The following is a 20,391-nucleotide window of genomic DNA, read 5'->3' as shown; positions in this document are numbered from 1 at the left end:
TCAGCAGGGGAGTCATGTAACCCCATCATGCCGACTGCTGTTGGGGGAGTGGATGGAGGGAGGCAGAGTGGATGTGGCGGAGCCCACAAGGAGACCCTTGCTTTGTCTCTCTAATCCCAGAGGTCTTTGAACCAAGGACAGACTTGCTGCTGATGAACCACGCGACCAAGCAGCGCAGGAGGTAGATTAACTAAATGAGAGGAATCCTGAGTCCTCTTGGTAGTCTTACCACTGATTCAGTTCATTCCCTCTCCCTTTGCTCCTCAGTTTCCTCATGTGTCAACAAACAAAATGCATTTAAAAACTACTTCTTTGAGTGAACTCAGCAAAAATGGAGAAGCAGGGAGTTCCAAGCGCCTGTCCCTCCAAAGAAGCAATTAAAAATCCAGCAAAAATGGTCAGAATCAACTGTATCAGAACTCTGAAAAACAGTCAGAAGTTTACAGCAACCACACAAATGCTTACTCAAGAAAAGGCAACTGAAACCTGGTAAAGTTTTGTAGCATTTTAACTTATCCTTATCCCATTCTCTACTCCCCATCTTAGTGGCAGTCTTGAAGAGGGTGTTCCGTGTTCCTGTGGGTTCCTGGGGCTGGAGGGAGCAGAGCAGACATTGTCCCAAGAAACTGTACAGTAGTTGCTTGTTTTGATCTGTCTGTGGGCTCCCTGAAGGACTAAAGCCATGAGCTTGCCTTTATTTCCCTGACTTGGGACTCTCTTAAGGGAGAGAAGCAGCTATGCAAAGGGCATTGATCAAAAACATTTGATCAAATTTCAAAAGAACTACCTGCTTCCATACAGGGCAAAGAATATAAGTTTGGTCAAACAATAATACCACTAATAAACCTGGGAGGAAAGGCTTAGGAGTGAAATGCTTTGGAGAATAAGAGCTTTGAAGAATACCACCTATTGCAGGGGATTTAGAAGGCCATGCAGAGTTGGACACATGTTGAAAAAGGATGCGAGAAAGCCCAAAGTTCTCAACTCTGGTTGACCTTCAAGCTCCATACAGGGAGGAAATGCAGGCTCTGGCAGAGCTGTAAATGGCCTGGCTAAGTGTTGAACGTAAGCCCCAACACACATGCGCAGTTGCAGAGACTAGGTTTTTTTTCTCTCAGTTCCAGGCATTTAGAGACTTCAGTGACCACATGAAACAAACAATACAGTCTTAACAAAAATATTTTCGAAAAGTCACTAAACAAACAAACTACTACAATCTATATCAAGCAGTGACAACAGCCCTGGCAAGGAGGGAGACTCTGACATCTGAGTTAGCACATCATGATATTTCAAGATATCCAGTTTTCAGCACAAAATTATGAGGCAAGAAAGTAAGAAACAAGAAAGTATGGCCCATTCACAGGAAAAAGAGAATTTAATAGAAACTGTCCCTGAAGAAGGACAGACAGTGGACTTGGGAGACAAAGACTTTAAATCAATTATCTTAAGTATGCTCAAGTATCCAAAGGAAACTATGGACAAAGAACTAAAGGAAACCAGGGGAATAATGTCTCAGAAAATGGAGAATATAGTCAAAGAGACAGAAATTATAAAAAGGAATCAGATAAAAATTCTGCAGCTGAAAAGTACAATAACAAATGTAAAAATTTTATTAGAGAGGTTCAACATCAGATGTGAGCAGTCAGAAGGAATCAATGACCTTAAAAATAGGTCTGTTGAGGGCTTCCCTTGTGGCACAGTGGTTGAGAGTCCGCCTGCCGATGCAGGGGATGCAGGTTCGTGCCCCGGTCTGGAAGGATCCCGCATGCCGCGGAGCGGCTGGGCCCGTGAGCCATGGCCGCTGAGCCTGCACGTCCGGAGCCTGTGCTCCGCAGCGGGAGAGGCCGCGGTGGTGAGCGGCCCGCATACTGCAAAAAAAATAAATAAATAAAAAATAAGGTCTGTTGAGATTAGCCAGACTGAGGAGCAGAAAGAAAAACAATGAAGAAAAATTAACAGATCCTAAGGGACCTGTGGAACAATATCAAGCACACCAACATCCACATAATGGGAGTTCTATAATGAGAGGAAAGAAAGAGAAAGTAGCAGAAAGAAAATTTGAAAAAATAGTGGTCAAAAACTTGCATTTGATGGAAGACATGAATCTATACATCCAAGAAGCTCAATGAAATCCAAGCAGGATAAACTTAAAGAGATCCATACCAAGACAAAATAGTCTAATTGTCAAAAACCAGAAACAGAGAGTCTTAAAAGTAGCAAGAGAGAAGCAATTCAGCATGTACAATGAATCTTCAATAAAATTAACACATGATTTCTTTTTAGAAGCCAGTGAAACTAGAAGGCAGTGGATGACATATTTAAAGTGCTGAAAGAAAAAAAAAATGTCAACCAAGAATTCTATATCACACAAAATTAATCTTCAAAAATGAAGGAGAAATGAAGAGATAAACAAAAACAGGGACTCCATCACTGATAGATAACTGGAAAGACAAATACAGAAAGCAATAATTACAAATCCATGGTAACAGGCATGGGGTGTATAAAGATGTAATGTGTGACAGCAACAATACAAAAGAGAAGAAACAAACTTATATAGAAGCAGAGATTTTTGTATACTACTGAAGCTAAGTTGGTCTTAACTTAAACTATATTGTTATAAACATAAGACACTGGTGGTAAACCCAGGTTAACCACTAAGAAAATAACTAAAAAATATAGAGGAGGGAAAAAACAGTAAACCAGACAAAATCAGTTAAACATAGAAGAAGGTAGTAATGAAAAATTGAGGAACAAAAAAATATGTAAGATACATAGAAAACAAATGGCAAAATGGAAGAAGTAAGTCCTTCCTTATGAGTATATTCTTTAAATGTAAATGGATTAAACTCTTTTGTCAAAAGGCAGAGATTTACAGAAAAGATTTTTTTAAAAATCCACTATGAAATAAATAAATAAATCCACCATGATCTAACTATATGTTGTCTACAAGAGAGTCACTTTAGGTCCAAAGATACAAATAAGTTCAAAATAAAAGAATGAGGGAAAGAAGTTCCACACACATAGTAACAAAAAGACAGCTTGGTGGGTATACCAACATTAGACAAAATAGACTTTAAGTAAAAAATTGTTACAAGAGACAAAGAAGGACATAATATATTGGCAAAAGAGTCAGTACACCAAGAAGATATAGCAATTATAAACATATATGTACTTAATAATATAACACCAAAGTATATGAGGCAAACATTGACACAATTAAAGGGAGAAAATAGATAGTTCTACATATCCATAATAATTGGAGACCTCAATACTCTACTATGAATAATGGATAGAACAAGTAGGCATGAAATCAATAGGGAAACAGAAGACCTGAACAACACTATAGATAACTAGTCCTGGGACTTCCCTGGTGGTGCAGTGGTTAAGAATCGCCTGCCAATGTAGGGGACACGGGTTCGGTTCCTGGTCCGGGAAGATCCCACATGCCGCGGAACAACAAAGCCCGTGTGCCACAACTACTGAGCCCACCTGCCACAACTACTGAAGCCCACGTGCCTAGAGCCCGTGCTCCACAACAAGAGAAGCCACCACGATGAGAAGCCCACACAACACAACAAAGAGTAGCCCCAGCCCGCTGCAACTAGAGAAAGCCCGCACGCAGCAACAAAGACCCAAAATGCAGCCAAAAATAAATAAAATTTAAAAAAATAATAACTAGTCCTAACAGCCGTATACAGAATACTCCATCCTACAATAGCAGAATACATTCTTCTCAAGTGCACATGAAATACTCTCCAGATAGATGACATGTTAGGCCACAAAACAAGTCTCAATAAATTAAGGAAAGACTGAAATTACACAAAGCATCTTTTCCAATCACAAAGGAATGAAGCTAGAAATGAAAAACAAACAAACAAAAAACCTGGAAAATTCACAAATACGTGTAAATGGAACAACATACCCTTAAACAACGAGTGGGTCAAATGAGAACTCACAAGCGAGATCAAAAAATATTTTAAGACAAATACAAATGAAAATACAACCTATCAAAACTTATGGATGCAGTGAAAGCAGTGATCACATCAGTGAAGAGGCCTTGGAAAGAAATGAGGTCAAAACCCTTCTCAAATATAAACAAGCAGCATTTATAATGTTCCTCCACTATATCACAGAGAAGCATATTCTCAACTGCCCTTTCATGTTGTCATCACAACCACTGCATGAGGTAGTATTATCCCCACTCTACAGAGGAGGAAACTGAGGTTCAGATGGTTTGAGTAGCTTACCCAAGACCCACCCACAGAGTGGTAAATCACAGAGCCAGGACTTCAACCCTGTCCTGTGCCTTGTTCATTCCCTGCATCCACTGCCTCTCCACAGCATCTGATGGCAGGTGTTCAGGTGTTCACCAGACCCTGCTTCAGGCTTCTGTTTGCCACACTCTCTGAGCTGCATTTTCTGCGGGAAAAGGATGAAACCTGTAGGCTTTTTAGTCCAAAGACCTATACAAATCAGCCCTTTCACCAAGGGACCAACTAGCCTTTGTGAGTATTCATAGGGGTGGAAAGTCTCAATCCTGAGAGATAATAAAGCTTGGGAGTTATGAGCTAGTGTCTCTGGAGTAAGACAAATGTGGCTCCTGAACCCAGTTCTGCCCTTTGCCAGCTCTGGTCTCAAGCCCAGGGTTGCAGAGTATGATTGTGCAGGCTTTGTCCAGCACAAGGCCACCAAGCCAAAGACAGCAGTAGAGGCTGGCACCCAGCCTCTGATCTGCTTGCCAAGGCCTGGGCCCTACCGAGGCACTGTGTCCACCCCGGGAGGGGTGTAACTTTGTAATTCACACAGAGGCACTGTAGGGGCCAGCGGCAGCCTGCTTGAGCAGCAACTTCACCTCCCCAAGCCTCATTTTCCTCAACTATAGAAAGGAGGAGATGATGGTCCCTACCTTGAAGAGTTCCTTGGAAGCTTGGCTGAGATCAATACACAGAAAAAGTCTTTACTCTGTGTCTGGCCAGAGTAAGTGCTCAATAAAAAGTAGTCACTTTTCTCTTTATTAGCACTATAATACCTCCTAAAGCAATCCATTCAGAGGAACTCCTTCAGAGCTCTTCTTTGTGTCACCTTTAAATCTGCTTCCTTGCAGTTCACATTCAATGGCACTGTCAGTCAACAATGAATAAAATTAAACCTTTGCCCAAAAACAAACCTCGAGAGGACCCTCAGGGGACTCAGAGTTCTCTTCTCCTGCATAACGATTCCCCGTTTCTTCATTCCCTCCACACTTGGCCTCATTTCAAATCCTGTCCCCACAAAGGCTGCTAGCATTTGGACCCACTCCAGCTTGCTGATGCCCTAATTCTGCAGACTCTTCACTCCCTCCCTGATCCCTCCAGCTCCAGAGGTCTGGCTGAGGACATGCCTGCCAAGGAGCTGGGCAGGGCCACAGAGGCAACTGAGGTTTCTAACAGAAGAAAACCATCCATGTTACGTGTTTGCCTCTGGAGCACCAGCAAATTAGTTTTGTCCATCAGATATTTAAAGGGCAGGGCAAGACTCTTATTTTGTTCCCAGACTATATCCTTCCCATCTTTCCTGAGGAATCTCTTCCTCACCCTCTGCCCAGCTCTGTCAGGTGAGAAGGTACCAACCCACTGGCTTAAGAAGATATCTTGGACAGATCTTGAAACTTCATATTCAACATGGAGGTCTGTGTTCATTCCAAAGACTCACATCATATGAAAATGAAAGTAACTGACACTGCCCTTTAATTTATAAATGCATTTCTGCCTTTGCATGAGGACCTCTGTTCTCAAGGCTCCATTTGGGGAAAAGCAGACATTACTGACAAAGGAAGTGGCTTTGCATACCGGTACCCAATTCTGTTAAGTTTTCTAAATGACTAACAGGAAACTTTGAACCAGAATGCCACTCTTTGCTAAAGTTCGACTGCTTATCTATGAATCTCTCCTGAGTTGTTTCTGACCAGTGTCAGAACGGTTCATCTTCTTCCCCATTCCCTGCAGGCCCAACCACCCTTGAGTTCTGAGTGAGTGATGGAAAAGGCCAGAAAACATGAGGAAGGTATAGGAATAGGTAATAAGTAAAAATCACTGAAATCCTGGCCATGCCCATCATGGAAGATAAACAAGCGGTGAAAGGATTCCCACAGATACCCATTCCAGCTTCCCCTTTCATACGAGATGTCCGTGCCCTGGAGAACACTGGCACATCCCAGTGAAGGATTTGACCTCTCCTTGTATCAAAATACTATACTCAGGAGCCAAGGCAGCAGCTGGTCACTGATAAGCCTAACCAGACCAAAATACTTATGACCAAAGATCAAGGGGGTGCTTCAAGTACCAAGGCCGTCTGAGGTCACTGAATCCAATGAGGACTCTAATGTTGGAAATCCTAGAGTGTCAAGCCAGTGGGAGCTTTTGAGACAGGTGGGCCTTCCAACAACCCTGGAAAGCAAATCTACTGATTAGCCACCAACTTTACTTAAACGTATTGAAATGCCCTGCTCATCAGGAGCCCAAATCAAGAGAAATAAGGAAAAAGTAAACACACCATTGCTACAGCACGCAGCTCACAGAAACAAATACGGTTGGGGTCTCTGTGCTTCGGGCAATGTTAGGAGATAAGTACAGTATTTCACTTGGATTTATACACGAGGAAACTGAGGCACACAGAGAATAAACAACTTATTCTAGTATCTCTAACTAATAAGAGAGTTATCCAGAAGTTTGGATTCTAACCACTTCATATACTGCTTGACGCCCCACAAATGGTAAACACACATACTATGTACCAAGCACATGTTATTTTTCAACAGATATTCATTTGAGCACCTACTGTGTGCCAGATACTGTTCTGAGTATTGGGTAACAGTGATAAATAAGACAGACAAAATTCCTCACATTTTACTTGTACCAGCTCATTTAATCTTCACAGTAACACTCCAAGGTATTCCCCTCCACATAACATATGAGAAACAAGAGAGTTTAAGGAACCTGCCCGTGGCCACACAGCTAGAAAGTGGTAGAAAGTGGAGTCAAACCCAGACTGGAGTCTAAAGTCCTTATTTCCCTGACTAACCCATTGCTGCTGTCACGATTTATTGTGTGTGTGTGAGTGTGTGTGTGTGTGTGTGTGTGTGTGTGTGTGTGTGTACTAGACTTGTTCATTTCCCGTCTCCTTCAGCCTCAGCGAGGGTGGAGACTGAGTCTGCCTGTTGGCCACTGAATTCCCAGTGCTGAGAACAGCATCTGGCTCACAGTTGAAGTTCAATCAATATTTACTGAACTTTAATAAATACTTGTTAAACTGAAGGAACACGAACATGAAGGGCAGGTATGTCTCTTCTTCTCAGTTTTTTCTTGCATTTCTTGAGATTACTTGCTGAGATGCTGAGCCAGCTGGGCTGCCAATTTTGATTGCAGCCATCAAGTGCCCTGTGACCCTTCAGGATGGATTCGTACCTCATCAGGGGCCCTGCCACTTGCTGATGTGTTTCAAAACAAAAGCTTCAGCAAACAACAAGTGTTAATAGAGTTTGTACAAGTAGTTACATAAGAGGAACACAAACAATATTGGAGAAAAAAGAATGTAATTGCCTGAAGCTCACTTCTCTAGTCCCTGAACTGGGCTTTGGATGGTCTCCACTCCAGGGAGAAACAGAACTAGCCGGCAGGTCCACTTTGGATTCAAGTGAAACATATTCGTTGAAATATACAAGCAGTTTGCCTGGAGTCTCTGGACAAGGTGTTGACAGCTGCAGCACCAAGGCAACATCCTGACATTGCATCAGGGCAGGTGAACGCGATGACCCAGCAGAAGCTTCTGGCAGCGAGGTCAGAGCTCAAACCCAGTGCAAGTCAGCAGTGGATGAGGCAGGAGAATCACAGCCAGAGGGAACCAAGGGGGAGGAGGTGTTCCTCCCCTGACCAGGAGAGGACAAGAATTACAACCTCTACGGAACACTTTCTATGTATCAGATACTTCTCCAATGATTGTACCTACAGTCACCTATTTAATCCCAGCACCTATTTAATCTTGTGGTGGGTAAAATTATGGTCAATTCTGTTTTACAGATGAGCAAACTGAGGTAGTGTGAGATGAAGTGAACAGCCCAGGGTGACACAGCTAGGAAGGTGGCAAGCCAGGATTTCGCCCCAGGCAGGCTGGCTCCAGAACATACACCCTCAACCATTACACCACAGTGCCTCTCACTAGTGGATGTGTATTTAGCACCTGCTCCCTGCCAGGTGCTTTAGGACCCCTACTGGATCCTCCTAAAAACCTTACAGGTTGCCATAGGTGAGCCAAGGTGACATTCCCAGCCAACAAGAAGGAAGTTGAGATTCCCATGAGTTTTCTAAAACAGTGATTCTCAACTGGGAACAATTTCGCCCCCAAGGGAACATCTGTCAATGTCTGGACACATTTTTGGTTGTCACAATCCTGGGGGTGGGGGAGGCAGGGATGGGGAGTGGAGGAGCTCCTAGCGTCTAGCTGGGGAAGTCAGGGACACTGATAAATGTCCTACAGAGCACAGGACAGCCCCATAACAAGAACCATCTGGCCCCAAGTGTCAACAGTGTCGAGGTTGATGAGTCCTGCTAAAACATCATGCTGGGATTCACCCTCTCCTTCCCAGTGCTCCCAGTATAGGCACACGCACACAAACACTCACTGTCTCACACTCTTCTATGTTCACACACTCACATGCTAGAGTGGGAAGAGAGGCTTTATGATGAAACCAAGGGCTGATTTCTCAGCCCCCAACCTCCAACGCAGGCAGCATCTGGAAGGTTAGAAAGAAAAGCAGAGTGAGAGAGGATGGCTCCTGCTCCCCTGGAGCTTTGGGGAAATCTAGTTCAAGAGACAAAATGAACACACAAGAAACAAGAGGCTGCTTTTTTGTTAAAATAAATAAATAAATAAATAAAGGGCTAAGCTGTGGGGCACGGCAGCTGTGGGCTCTCAGAGAAGAGAGATCAAGAGAGGCCCCATGAAAGAACTGAGACTAGAGAGAGAGGAAGGGGCACAGGGAGGGCAAGGAGAAGAACCGGGGTAAGGGCGCTGGGGAGGTTGCTGGGGAAGGAAACACCACAAGGGCAAGGAGAAGGGAGGGGAAATCAGCTTGACGGGCGCACAGTCACAGTGAGTCCTAGGGTGAGAAGCATGCGGCTTGGTGCGGTGGCCAACTACAGGGGTCCAGGTGTTTGGAGCAGAATTCAAGAACACCCCAATTATTGTTGTGCTCTCTCTTAGGACTTAGCCTGCTGACAGGGAAGGGGGTAAGGGTGAGGAGATGAAGGCAAGATGGGGCAACTCATCTGAACCTTATGAGGCTACCAGAAAGTGTAAAACCTCCAACCTCTCTCCCCTCTCCATCCCCCACCTTCTGCCCACTCATTCACCCACCCACCCACCCATCCATCCGATCAACAACTACTAACTGAGCACCTGCTCTGTGCTAGGCACTCCGTGCGGGAGAAGAAACACAGTATTGCGGTCATGGTGTTTACATTCTATGGAGGAGCCAGAGAATTCTACACAAGGCTACAATGAAATACGATGGGGGTGATAGCAGGAGCCACAGTGACCTGCAGTAAGGGGTGCACCCATCCCCAACCTGAGAAATGGGGACATCAGTACTAATAACAGTGTTCTTTGCTGCCTCAAGCAAAAAGAAGGAGAGGTTACTACTGGCTCATAAGCTTCCTAAGAGCAGAGACTGTGTTTTTCAGCTCTGGGCCCCAGTACTCAGCTCAGGACCATAACTTAGCATGGGTTCACTGAACTTAATTGATCTGAATAGACCATAAAAATAGTTTTCTTAATCTTGGCCACTCCCAGATCTAAGGATTCACACCCTGGGGAGAACGCCTTGGTTGTACCTATCGTATCTAGTTACTGAGTACATTTTAGCAGGGTCCTTAACTGGCTTCCATGAATGGGCCTTAGTGAAACTGTAATGCAAAACTGCACATGTGCATGTTTTTGTAGGAAGAGTGTTTGGATTCCCAAGGGTCCCGCGTTACAATAACGATGATCTTTTCTGCTAGTACCTTCTGTGGTACTAGCAGAAACCTACCCTGTTTCTGCTAGTATCACAGAGCCAGATGGAATCAAATTCCACCCCCAGCAGAGCTCTGCCGTCAGACAATAAGCCATCCAGTGGGGGAGACAACCTGCAGTCACATAACTAAAAGACAAGGTGAAAAATGAAGATTTTGATAAAGCAGAAGACATTTCTTCCAGGGATGAGGTGTAAGAAAACCACTGGGAAGAGGCTGCATTTCAGCAAGAGCTTGAAGCTCTCTTCTCTTCAGTTTCCTCATCTCTGAAATGAAGATAAAAGTACCCATCTCTCAGGGTGGCCGTGAGGGTTAAACATGGTACCACAAGTGCTTTGTAAATGGACTGGACTGAAAAAAGTTGAGGCAATGTTATTATTTATGACAATGTTGATGACAACTTAGACCAGGGGACGAACTAAGGAAGTCCTGTAGGTAGTTCCATTCGCCCAGCTGCTCAGACCAAAACCATGGTGTCACCCTTAACTAGTTCCTTTCACACCCACGTCCAATCCATGAGGAAAATCCCGTTTGCCCACCTACATACAGCACACACAGCTAAGCACATCTCACCTCCTCCACTGCTGCATCCTTGGGGGGGGTCCCCCACCATTTCTTGCCTGGTTATTGTAGTGACTTCCATACTGGCCTCCCTGCTTCCACCTTTAATTCCCCTCTATCTACTAACCATAAAACTTCCAGAATAATTCTTTTAAAATAAGACAGAACAGTGGTTGCCAAGGGGGACCAAGTGGTTGCAGGGGAGGGATGGATTGGGAGTTTGGGGTTAGTAGATGTAAACCATTATGTATAGAACAGATAAACAACAAGGTCCTACTGTATAGCACAGGGAACTTTATTCAATATCCAGGGATAAACCATAATGGAAAAGAATATATATATGTGTGTGTGTGTATAATTGAGTCACTTTGCTGTATAGGAGAAATTAACACAACATTGTAAATCAACTATACTTCAGTTAAAAACCAAATTAAAAAAAAAATAAGACAGAACATTCTGCAATTCTTCTCAAACCCTACAGTGCCCCACCCGCTTCCATTCAGAGTAAAAGCCAAAGTCCTTATAACACGTACCAGGCACTACTCAATACAACCTCTCTTCAGAGAACTCATTTCCTACAGTTCTGCCCCTGGGTTACTCCACACCATTCACAGTGGCCTCCCACACATCAGGGAGGCTTCCTCCTCAGGACATTTGCATTGGCTGTTTATTCTTCCTGGAACACTTTTTCCTGAGACAACTACCTTGTCACCACCGCCAGTGAGGCAAGCAGCAAAATCCCCCTTCCCGGGCAAATCCTCAGGGTCCAGCTGGCACAAGGTGTGCTCCTTTGCTGCAGCAATCGTGGGCTCTTGGGACCTGACATTGCTAGCACTTAATCCACCCCAACAAATGCCTGCTCAGCATTGGCTCTGTTCAGACCCTGTGCTGGATGCTGAGGCATCTATGCAAGTCACATGGCCCACCTAGGTCCCCTTCACCATCCTGGTTTAGGATTTGACCCAAGGGATCATGTGGTGTCAGGAGAACACTGAGTGCCCTGGGGCAATGTCTGGAGAGGGGTCTGGAAAAGTGCCCACACTGTCAGTCACATCCCCCTCCTGCACAGCTTTAAATCAGTGCAGAAGCTTGACAGTGTCCTAGTGGGGTCAGAAGGACAAGGGATGGATGACTTTTTCCAAGGAGAACTAAAAACCAAGTAAGACTTAAGATGTTGACAAACTCAGCCTGGCTGTCATTCACCTCACACTAATTAAAGAAAGTGGAATGAAAGGAGAAAGTGCCTATTAAAGGGAACATTTGTGGTGCCTCCACACAGATTCCTCTGGAGTCGTGTGGCAATAAGCACTAGCATTCACCATTTGCAGAACATATGGTACAAAACTCAGACTGTGGCACCCATGTGTAATTGAATATTAAAGGCCTGTAGGCGAAGTCCAAAGGTCCAGAAATTAGCAGAATATTATGGTGACTACACTGTCTGTCTCAAAATATAGCAGCAGTATAAGGATGCTGAACTCAGGAGGAAGCAGAGCTTAGCAAACACAGTCTGTCAAGGCTCATTCAAACTCAAACATTATGGTTGGGGGCAAGATGGCCACTAACTAATGTAGTTTCCATAAACCGAGGGATTAGGACAATCTACTTAAATGAACTCAGTCAGCCCAGCAGGCACTCCTAAACAATCCCAAGTTGCATCCGAAAGTAGGCAGCCCAGGCACCTAAGAAGTGGTGGTAGGAAGGAATGAGATTTCCAACCCATGTGTTTTTGTTGCACCAGACTAATTTCTGGGGACCAGTCCGAAGATACAATTGGCCTCCATAGCCAAGATACACGTACTAAGATCCCTCTAAGCATTTCCTTTGCAATTCTTTTCCCCATTGCTCCTCAGAGGCCTTCTGAGACCATCCTGTTTAAGATTCCTTCCCTCCAATACTCTCATTCATGAGACAAACTCTTTTATTACAGGAGCACATATCACGATTTGTAGTGATATGTCTATTGATTTTTCCACAAGTTTCTTTTTGTCTTCCCCACTAGACTATAAGCTCCAAAAGGGTAGGAACCATACTGGCCAAATTCTAGTAATCTCACCGTCTACTAGCACAGTGCCTGGCACATAGGAAATGCCCAATAAATATTTAAGAAATAAATGAAGAATGAATGAGTGCATGAGTGAACAAGTCGGTGAGTAAATGATGGTCTCTATCTCTCCTCCTTAGCTATTAACTCTGGCAACAAGAACAGTATAAGTGGTCCCTCTGTAGTAGAGTTCTGCCCTGGGTGTGTTTGGGATGCACGTTTGACTCATGCCTCCTACTCCAAGAATCTGGCCCCATCCACGACTCCTGCGATCCTCATGCCCCACCCCATAACCACAGCGTATTGGAAAAGGCAGCACCCTGCTCAGAGTGGGGCCCATTCTTAGCTTGGTGATGACCTCTGACCTGGGGGGCCTTTATTGATAAAGGTGAGTCAGTCCACTCAGATCTTCTCAGGACTTTGGACAAATAAACACAGAGAGAGGATTCAGAGGGTGCTGGCACTGCAAAGTCGTGCCAGGTTGAGGTAGGTGGCATGCTGGGGCCACCACTGTGGTGTTCTCAGAATATGAAAGTTATGAAGAGGAGAAGAGAAAGGAGAACAGAGCTCATAAGTTTAGAGCAGCTGGGAAGCCATGAGAAGACAGGCAGAGTTTTCCAGTCTCCTCAGACCAGGCCTTTCCAGAGGACTGCTGCTCATGTTTCCTGGATTTCTGTCTGATTTCCCTTGATGCTTAAAACACACCACTTCCCTCACATACAGCTACACACCACATACCTTTTAATTGAACTATTTTAAGTGGATTTTGTTCCTTGTAATAAGAGTCTGTGCTGCAAGGGACTCAGTCACCCATTGCGCACTCCAAATCTGTCCATCTCAGTATGGACCAGATCTGTCCAGGAAACAGCATCACCTGCATCCCTGGACCAGGGAGAGGTCTATGAACTCATCCGTATTCCCCCATCAAGATGTGAAACAGACCCCTTCTCAACTTTTGCAGAGCCTGTTATGATTTGAATTGTGCCCCACCCCACAAAACAAAAGATACGTTATATTCCTAACTCCCAGCACCTCAGAATGAAGCCTTATTTGGAGATAGTCTTTTCAGAGGTAATAAAGTTCAAATGGGGTCATCAGGGTGGGTCCTCACCCAACATGACTGGTGCTCTTATTAAAACGGAAAATTTGGAAAGAGACACACACACAGGAAGAACGCCACGTGAAGACAGAGGCAGAGACTAGGGTGATACTTCCACTAAGTCATGGGACACCAAAGATGGCCAGCCAGCAAGCCACTCGAAGCTAGGGGACAGACACGGGATAGATCAGATTGTCCCTCACAGCCCTCCGAAGGAACCAAGCGATAACTCCCCAGCACCACACATAGATACACAACCATAACTCAAGATGATCCGCGCGGAGAAGAGGTTTCTGAGCATAACTGAAGCCCCTACACAAATCTACCCAGCAGGCCCAGCTTCAGGGTAAACAAACCTTTCTTCTGCACTCACCCTCTGAGAACGCCTGCCTTGAAGGCTTCTTTTACAATCCCTAAATATCATACCGCAGACCACAGGTCAACTGTTAGGAACCCAGCTGTTGTCCTCCCTACTGCTCCAAATTCACATGTTGAAGCTCCATATTTGGATCAGGTCTGTAAGGATGTGATTAAATTAAAACGAAGCCATTAGGGTGGGGCCCTAATCCAACAGGACTTGTGTCCTTCTAAGAAGAGGAGAAGACACAGGGGGAGAGCATGCACAGAGAGAAGACCATATGAGGACAAAGCAAGGAGAAGGCAGTTGTCTGCAGGCCTAGGAGGCCTCAGGAGAAATCAACTTACTAGCACCTTAGACTCGGAACTCCAGCCTCCAGAACTGTGAGAAAATCACTTCTGTTACTTAAGCCACCCAGTCTCTGGTATTTTGTTATGGCTGCCTGAGAAAACTAAAATATCATCCCTAATATCCTATTCCCCTCCTTCCTCAGGAATGCACACTGGATTTTTAGCTGGGTGCATGGCTGCTTACATTGCAGACTACACTTCCAGGTTCCACTGCAGCTAGGTTCAGTCATGTGATTAGGTTTTAAGCCAACAGGATACAAGAGAAAGTGTCCAGTGGGCCTTCAAGTAAGTGTCCTTAATGAGCAGTGTCATGCCCTTCTTGTTCCCTTCATCCTTCTTGCTGGCTGGAAAGTGAACCTGACAATAGAGGCTTAAGCAGCCAGTGTGGTTCAAAAGGCAGAAGCTTCGTGCCAAGGAAGCCGTGCAGGAGACAGAAAGAGCCACGCTACCGCCTCTTCAGGGACCATTTCTGGGCTCTCTACATGAGAGGCAAATAAGCTTCTAGCTTGGTTAAGCCACTACTTTGGGTGTTTTCTGTCACCTGTAGTCATACTTATCCCTAACTGATACTGTTACTTGCTCGTTCTACCTCCTCCTTTTCTGTCTTCCATTGTCTCCTCCAAGGATAAAGCTCTGACCAATGACAAGAGTCTCAGAGAGAGAGGATTAAGATAGTAAAAGCCAAAGGGAAATGTTAATTATAAGGGGACTCCTGCGGGATTAACTAATGAGGCAGTCAGTAGATAGGTAAATTGTCACCCACTGCTGTTCCACTCTATGTCTAACCCCTGCCCCCCTCCCAAGTGATTAAATTATCTTCTTACAGGTGACAAAACTCCACTGCTCACAAAATGAAGTCTAAACTTATAAGCTTGGTACTCAAAGCCCTTCACAACCTGACCATAATCTACCTCTCCAACTATTTTTTATTTCTACAAACATCCACTAAAACCAAAGCAGACTATTTATTGACCCAAAAGGCACACCCATTCCAACCTCCTGCCTTTGTCTATGATGTTCCTCCTCCCAGATTCCCTCCTAGTGTTGTGCAAAGGGTCTGGTGTCTGAAGACAACTGAATTTAAGGCCCAGCCCAAGTACTTCCAAGTTATGTGAACTCTGGAACTCTCGTCTGTAAAATGAGAATAATAATATGCTGCCTCACATAGATGTTCTGAAGCCAGACAAAGATACTGCATGAGAATGGGTCTTGTAAACCATAAATTACTACACTTATTCTTATAAGGCATGACTGTCCTGAACCTGGCATTATGGCACATTACCTGTCTTTCTTGGCTCTGCACCTATTAGGTACGCCCCTTGACCTCAGTCGCTAACTTTCATTGACCAGTCTCATTACTAATGGTTTTCATGCATTACCCTGTTCAATCCTCACAATGATCTCATGAGATCCATATTATCATTATTACTCCTACATAAAGTAGGAGTAATGAGGAAATATGAGGAAACAGGACCAGATTTGAACTCACAGCCCAAGCTTCTAACCTTACCCGTATCTCCTCAAGGGCAGAGGCTGCATCTTTTCTTCATAGCTACACTGTCTTGTCTGTGGAAACTCTTACCCACTTCTACCCAAGGGTCCTCTCTGGAACTCTACGGATCACATTTTAAAGCTCCATCAAGGAAGTAAAAAAGAACCTGGCCAGGGATCTACATGAGGCTCACCCTGGCTGCTCACCAGACAGTAAGATGAGAAAGAAGCCAAGCGGTTCTGGTGATGAAGCTGTCCCCAGAACAGCCAGCCCCCAGACAAACAGACACCAGCAGCCCTCGTCAGCTAGGCCACAGGAAGAGGAAACCAAATGGGAAAGCAGAGCTCAGGTTTTCCTGTGTTAGGCTGGCTGGGACTCTAGAGATGTTCCAAGGACCCCCTAATCCTTACATGGCTCTGGCTCTTCGTTTTCCTCCAAGCCCCCATACTCATTATATCAGATACTCTTCTAAAAGAACATCTTGAAAGACAAAAGTATTAATACATAGACTTACAGTGAGGGAACTAGAGCACAGACCTGCCTGCAAAAATGATAGTGTCAGAACTAGAACCCAGACTCCTTACTCTCAGGCCACGGTTCTTTCTGCTGGGTGACTCCAGTCCCCTGTCTCATCATAACCTAAGCCTTGCCCTTCCCTTCCATCTACCTGGAGTCTACAGAGGAGGGTTGGAGATTACCTTCCTTACCTCTGACATTCATCTGCAGAGAAAAAGAGATCCTTTGATAAGTAGACACCTACCAAGTGCTCTATGGCCCCCTAAAGGGTCATACACCTTCTGACTCCCAGCCCCAAACAGAATTTTCACAGGTAGGTGTGAAAACTCTCAGTTTATACCATCAGAAGAATCCCCTGGGCCTAGAGCCTAACAGAGTTCCTAGTCTCTGAGCACATAGGTGGGATTTCCTCAGCAAAGGAGGGTGAAAACCTTACTTCATTCAGTAGCCCCCTCCTATCCTGTGATGTCATGTCCTGAACTGGGCTCCTGAACAGAGAATAAAGGCTAAAAATAACAATTAATAACATTTAGTGAGGATTTGTACGATTGTCATTCCAGGCACTTTATATGGATTATTATCATTTAGTCCTCCCACAACCCTAGGAAGCAGGTGCTGTTATTACTCCCAATACACAGACAAGGAAACTGAGGCCTGGAGAGAGTAAGTAACTTGTCTAGCTCACAAGGCTGGGAAGCATTGGAAGCTGGAATCCAAGAGCAGGCACCAGAGCCCATGAGCTTCACACCATAGCACAGGGCCCACACAGCAGGAACACACTACAGCCCTTCGACCAGAGGGTGGGACTCTTCCGGCACACTCAACTGCCCCCATTAACTGCCCTCGTTATCCTGGACCACCAATACCATCCCTGTCTGCCACCCAGGCGCCTTTGCTCTTCTGTCCACCCAGCCTCCCTCCACACTGGCTTCAGCACAAATCTCATGTCCCTCCCCTGCTCAGAAGCCCTCTATGGCTCCCAAATGCCTAGATGGAAAAAGTCTCAACTTCATAGCCTGGCATTCAGAGCCTTCCAAAATGTGGCTCCAACTTACTTTGAGCATCACCATTCCCTTCAATGCACCCTCCCCTCAAGGTGAAAGGAGCTACCACTCTTCTTTGCTGGATGTGCTCTTTTTGCCCTGGATAGTCCCTTCATGTCCAGCTTTCATCTCCTAGACCACATTGGTCCCTCCACCTATAATGGTCTGCTCCATTTATCAGTCCTCATCTTCGCCTGAGAGGTGTTTCAGCCTGGAAGGGCCAGAGTTAGAGAAGCTTTAAAGTTCAAAAGTTACTGAGTCTAGTTCAATATAGGTGGAGAAACTGAGAAACGGAGCCTCCTTCAGGGTATGGAATATTATTTGCTCTTTGGATAGGGACCATTCATCTTTAAACACTCCACAGTGCTTGGAGCCTAGTAAGTGAATGAATAAGTGTTGAGCCCTCCAGGACTGTGTTTCTCCAGCAGTGGCCTTGGGATTCCCTACATCATTCCCTACTCTTGGCCTTTGGGTCTTCCAGCATCTGACCTGCTCAATCCTTATCTATGAGGGTGGTATCTGGTATCTGCCTGTGTAGCAAGCCACAGAGTGGTTTTTAAATTCACACTTATTTGAAAACCACAGTGAATCTATGGGGATTGCACCATGGGTGCCACTTAGTAGAAAGAGTCCTAGTACTTGAAGCCTCCCTTCCCCCAGCCACCACTTCCGGCCCTGAGCTTGAGGCCTCTGCCTCTGGGAGCTTAGATGGCTGAAGCTGATGAGGCTGGCTTCTTGGATATGCCCCTATTACCCGGTGGGAGCCTTTCTCCCCAGGGGCTCTCTGGGGCTGAGTGAGGGGTCTTGCCCTCCAGCCCTACGCCCCCAGCTTGCATAGCCCTCTGGACGCTCTGACAAATAAGGGTCATCTGACCCAGGAGGAACAGGCAGGGGAAGCAAGCAGATGGATGTCGCTTTGGGCGGCGGGGGAGGGAGGCATGTTGGGCCAGGCCAGGCTCAGCCAAGGGAGAGAACGATGCTCCCTCCAAGAGGCCAAGTCTCCAGATGGGGTGAAGGAGTCCTTGCAATGCCAGGAGCCTGACGCAGAGCCAGGCTGCTAAGAGCTCTGCTGGAACCCGTCTAGGAAATGCATAAAGCGCTTGGAGAGAGAGGGTAGCCCTGTGGCGGCAGCAGGAGAGGGAGCGGGCTGGGCGTAGCCTGCTGGGCAGGGCACCCACCTTCGTCTCCCCCCGCCTCCCTTTTCCTACCCAGCTGGTGCCACAGTAGGCTGAGGGAGCCACTGCACCCTGAAAAGCTTGAGTCAGTGCTCTGAGCCCACGTCCGCGCCGCTTGCTCCCCAGCCTCTTCCCATGTGGTTCTCCGGCCACCTGCCCTTCTCCCTGCTGAGGACCCCATGCCCACACCTACCCACTCCATGTCGCTCCTTGTCAGTTTTGCGCCAGGGGGCCATGGCTTGGCCGCGGGGGCGGGGGGCGGGGGGCGGCTGCAGGCACCTCACGTCGTCCTGTGGGGAAGCAGCCAGGGGGTGGCTAGGCCTTCTGCCGGGCCCCACTTCCTTCCTCTTTTCAAACTCCCTCTCAGGGCCCGCCCTCCCCTCCCCAGGGTGACCCGCCCCGCCTCCTCTTCCTCCCTCCCTTTGGGCAGGGGCACAGTAGAAGGCTAGGGGTTAGAAAGCGCCCACAAAGCTTAGGGGCCACCTCCAACTTGTCTCCTGCCCAGGCAAGCTGGCAGAGGCCAAGCAGATACCTGGCTGTCACCCAGGCCATCGCCACAAGTGCAGGAAGTTCCCTGGTAACTGAGCCTAGTGATTAAACCGAGCTCCCTCCCACCTAGCAGGAGCTTTAGTGTCAGATGTGGGATCAAATCCAGACTCTGATGCTTTACAGCTATGCAACTAGGACAAATTACTTCATTTTTCTAAGCTTCAGTGTTTTTCATCTGTAAAATGGGATACTGGTACCTACCTCATATGATTACTGCTAGAAGTACAGAAGACAAAACATGCAGCAGGTGACATCCAGGAGTTACTGTGATGACTACAGGAGGTATTACATGCAGTAGTTAACACATGAGTTAAACATCCACCAGGAGGGGAGGTCATTTGAAGTTTTATCCTTTTGGTGCCACGACCCATTTGAAAATCTGGTAAAAGCTCAGGAAACTCTCCTCTGAAAATATACAAGCACAGAATTTATCAACAATGCCGGGAAGTCAAGGGTGCTCTAATAGCCAGCAACAGTGGACCCTGGCAAATGAGTCCTAGAGTAAAGGCTAATGGAGACATTTCTCAGAAAATGCTCTGGGAATAGTCTCTACTGAGAAGCAAAAATATCTCTTTGAACCACAGTGATAAGACTGAATTAAAGTCTTCCTGAATTTTCTTTATTCATAACTCTCACAGCCCTTTTCTGATTTGCACTAGAGAGTCAATAAGGTAGATTAGGCAATACCACAGCTGACAGGCAGCTATGGCAAGCTATTAATTTCACTTTATCTAAAGTTATTTCCTTTACAGTTGTCTAGCAGCACAAATTGGGTAGTATTTTTTATAGAGAGCGGTTGAATCAGTCAGGATTCCACCAGGGAAACAGAACCAGTAGGACATATATGTGTTCACTGACTGACTGATTGATTGATTGCAAGGAATTGGCTTATGTAAGTGGAGCTCTGAAATGCATACGACGGGCCTCTAGGGAGTGCAGGCTGGAAACTCTCAGGCAGGAGCTGAAGCTGCTGTCCCCAGGTAGAATTTCTTCTTTTTTTCAAGGAAAGTACAGTCAAGGACTTCTAACTGCTTGGATCCTGCCTACTCAGATTGTTGAAGATAATCTCCTTCACGTAACATCAACTGGTTGTAGATGTTAATTACATCTACAAACTATTTCCACAACAACACCTAGATTGTGTTTGGTTGAATAATT

At 45.8% G+C, this 20,391-nt stretch overlaps 1 protein-coding gene across 1 annotated transcript in view; it reads right to left on the bottom strand.

The window, feature by feature from the left end:
* Nucleotides 1-18,927, bottom strand: part of DOCK2 (dedicator of cytokinesis 2) — a 424,501-nt gene extending 405,574 nt beyond the window's left edge. The window contains exon 1 of the mRNA XM_007447828.1: nt 18,878-18,927. Within this exon, the coding sequence (XP_007447890.1) occupies nt 18,878-18,920 (43 nt within the window). The 5' untranslated portion in view covers nt 18,921-18,927. The remainder of the gene's footprint in view (nt 1-18,877) is intronic.
* Between the last annotated feature and the right edge of the window lie 1,464 nt (nt 18,928-20,391).

This window comes from Lipotes vexillifer, unplaced genomic scaffold, assembly GCF_000442215.2.
Source record: "Lipotes vexillifer unplaced genomic scaffold, Lipotes_vexillifer_v1.1 scaffold370, whole genome shotgun sequence".
NCBI classification, from domain to species: Eukaryota; Metazoa; Chordata; class Mammalia; order Artiodactyla; family Lipotidae; genus Lipotes; species Lipotes vexillifer.
This window is presented reverse-complemented; position numbering and strand designations above follow the sequence as displayed.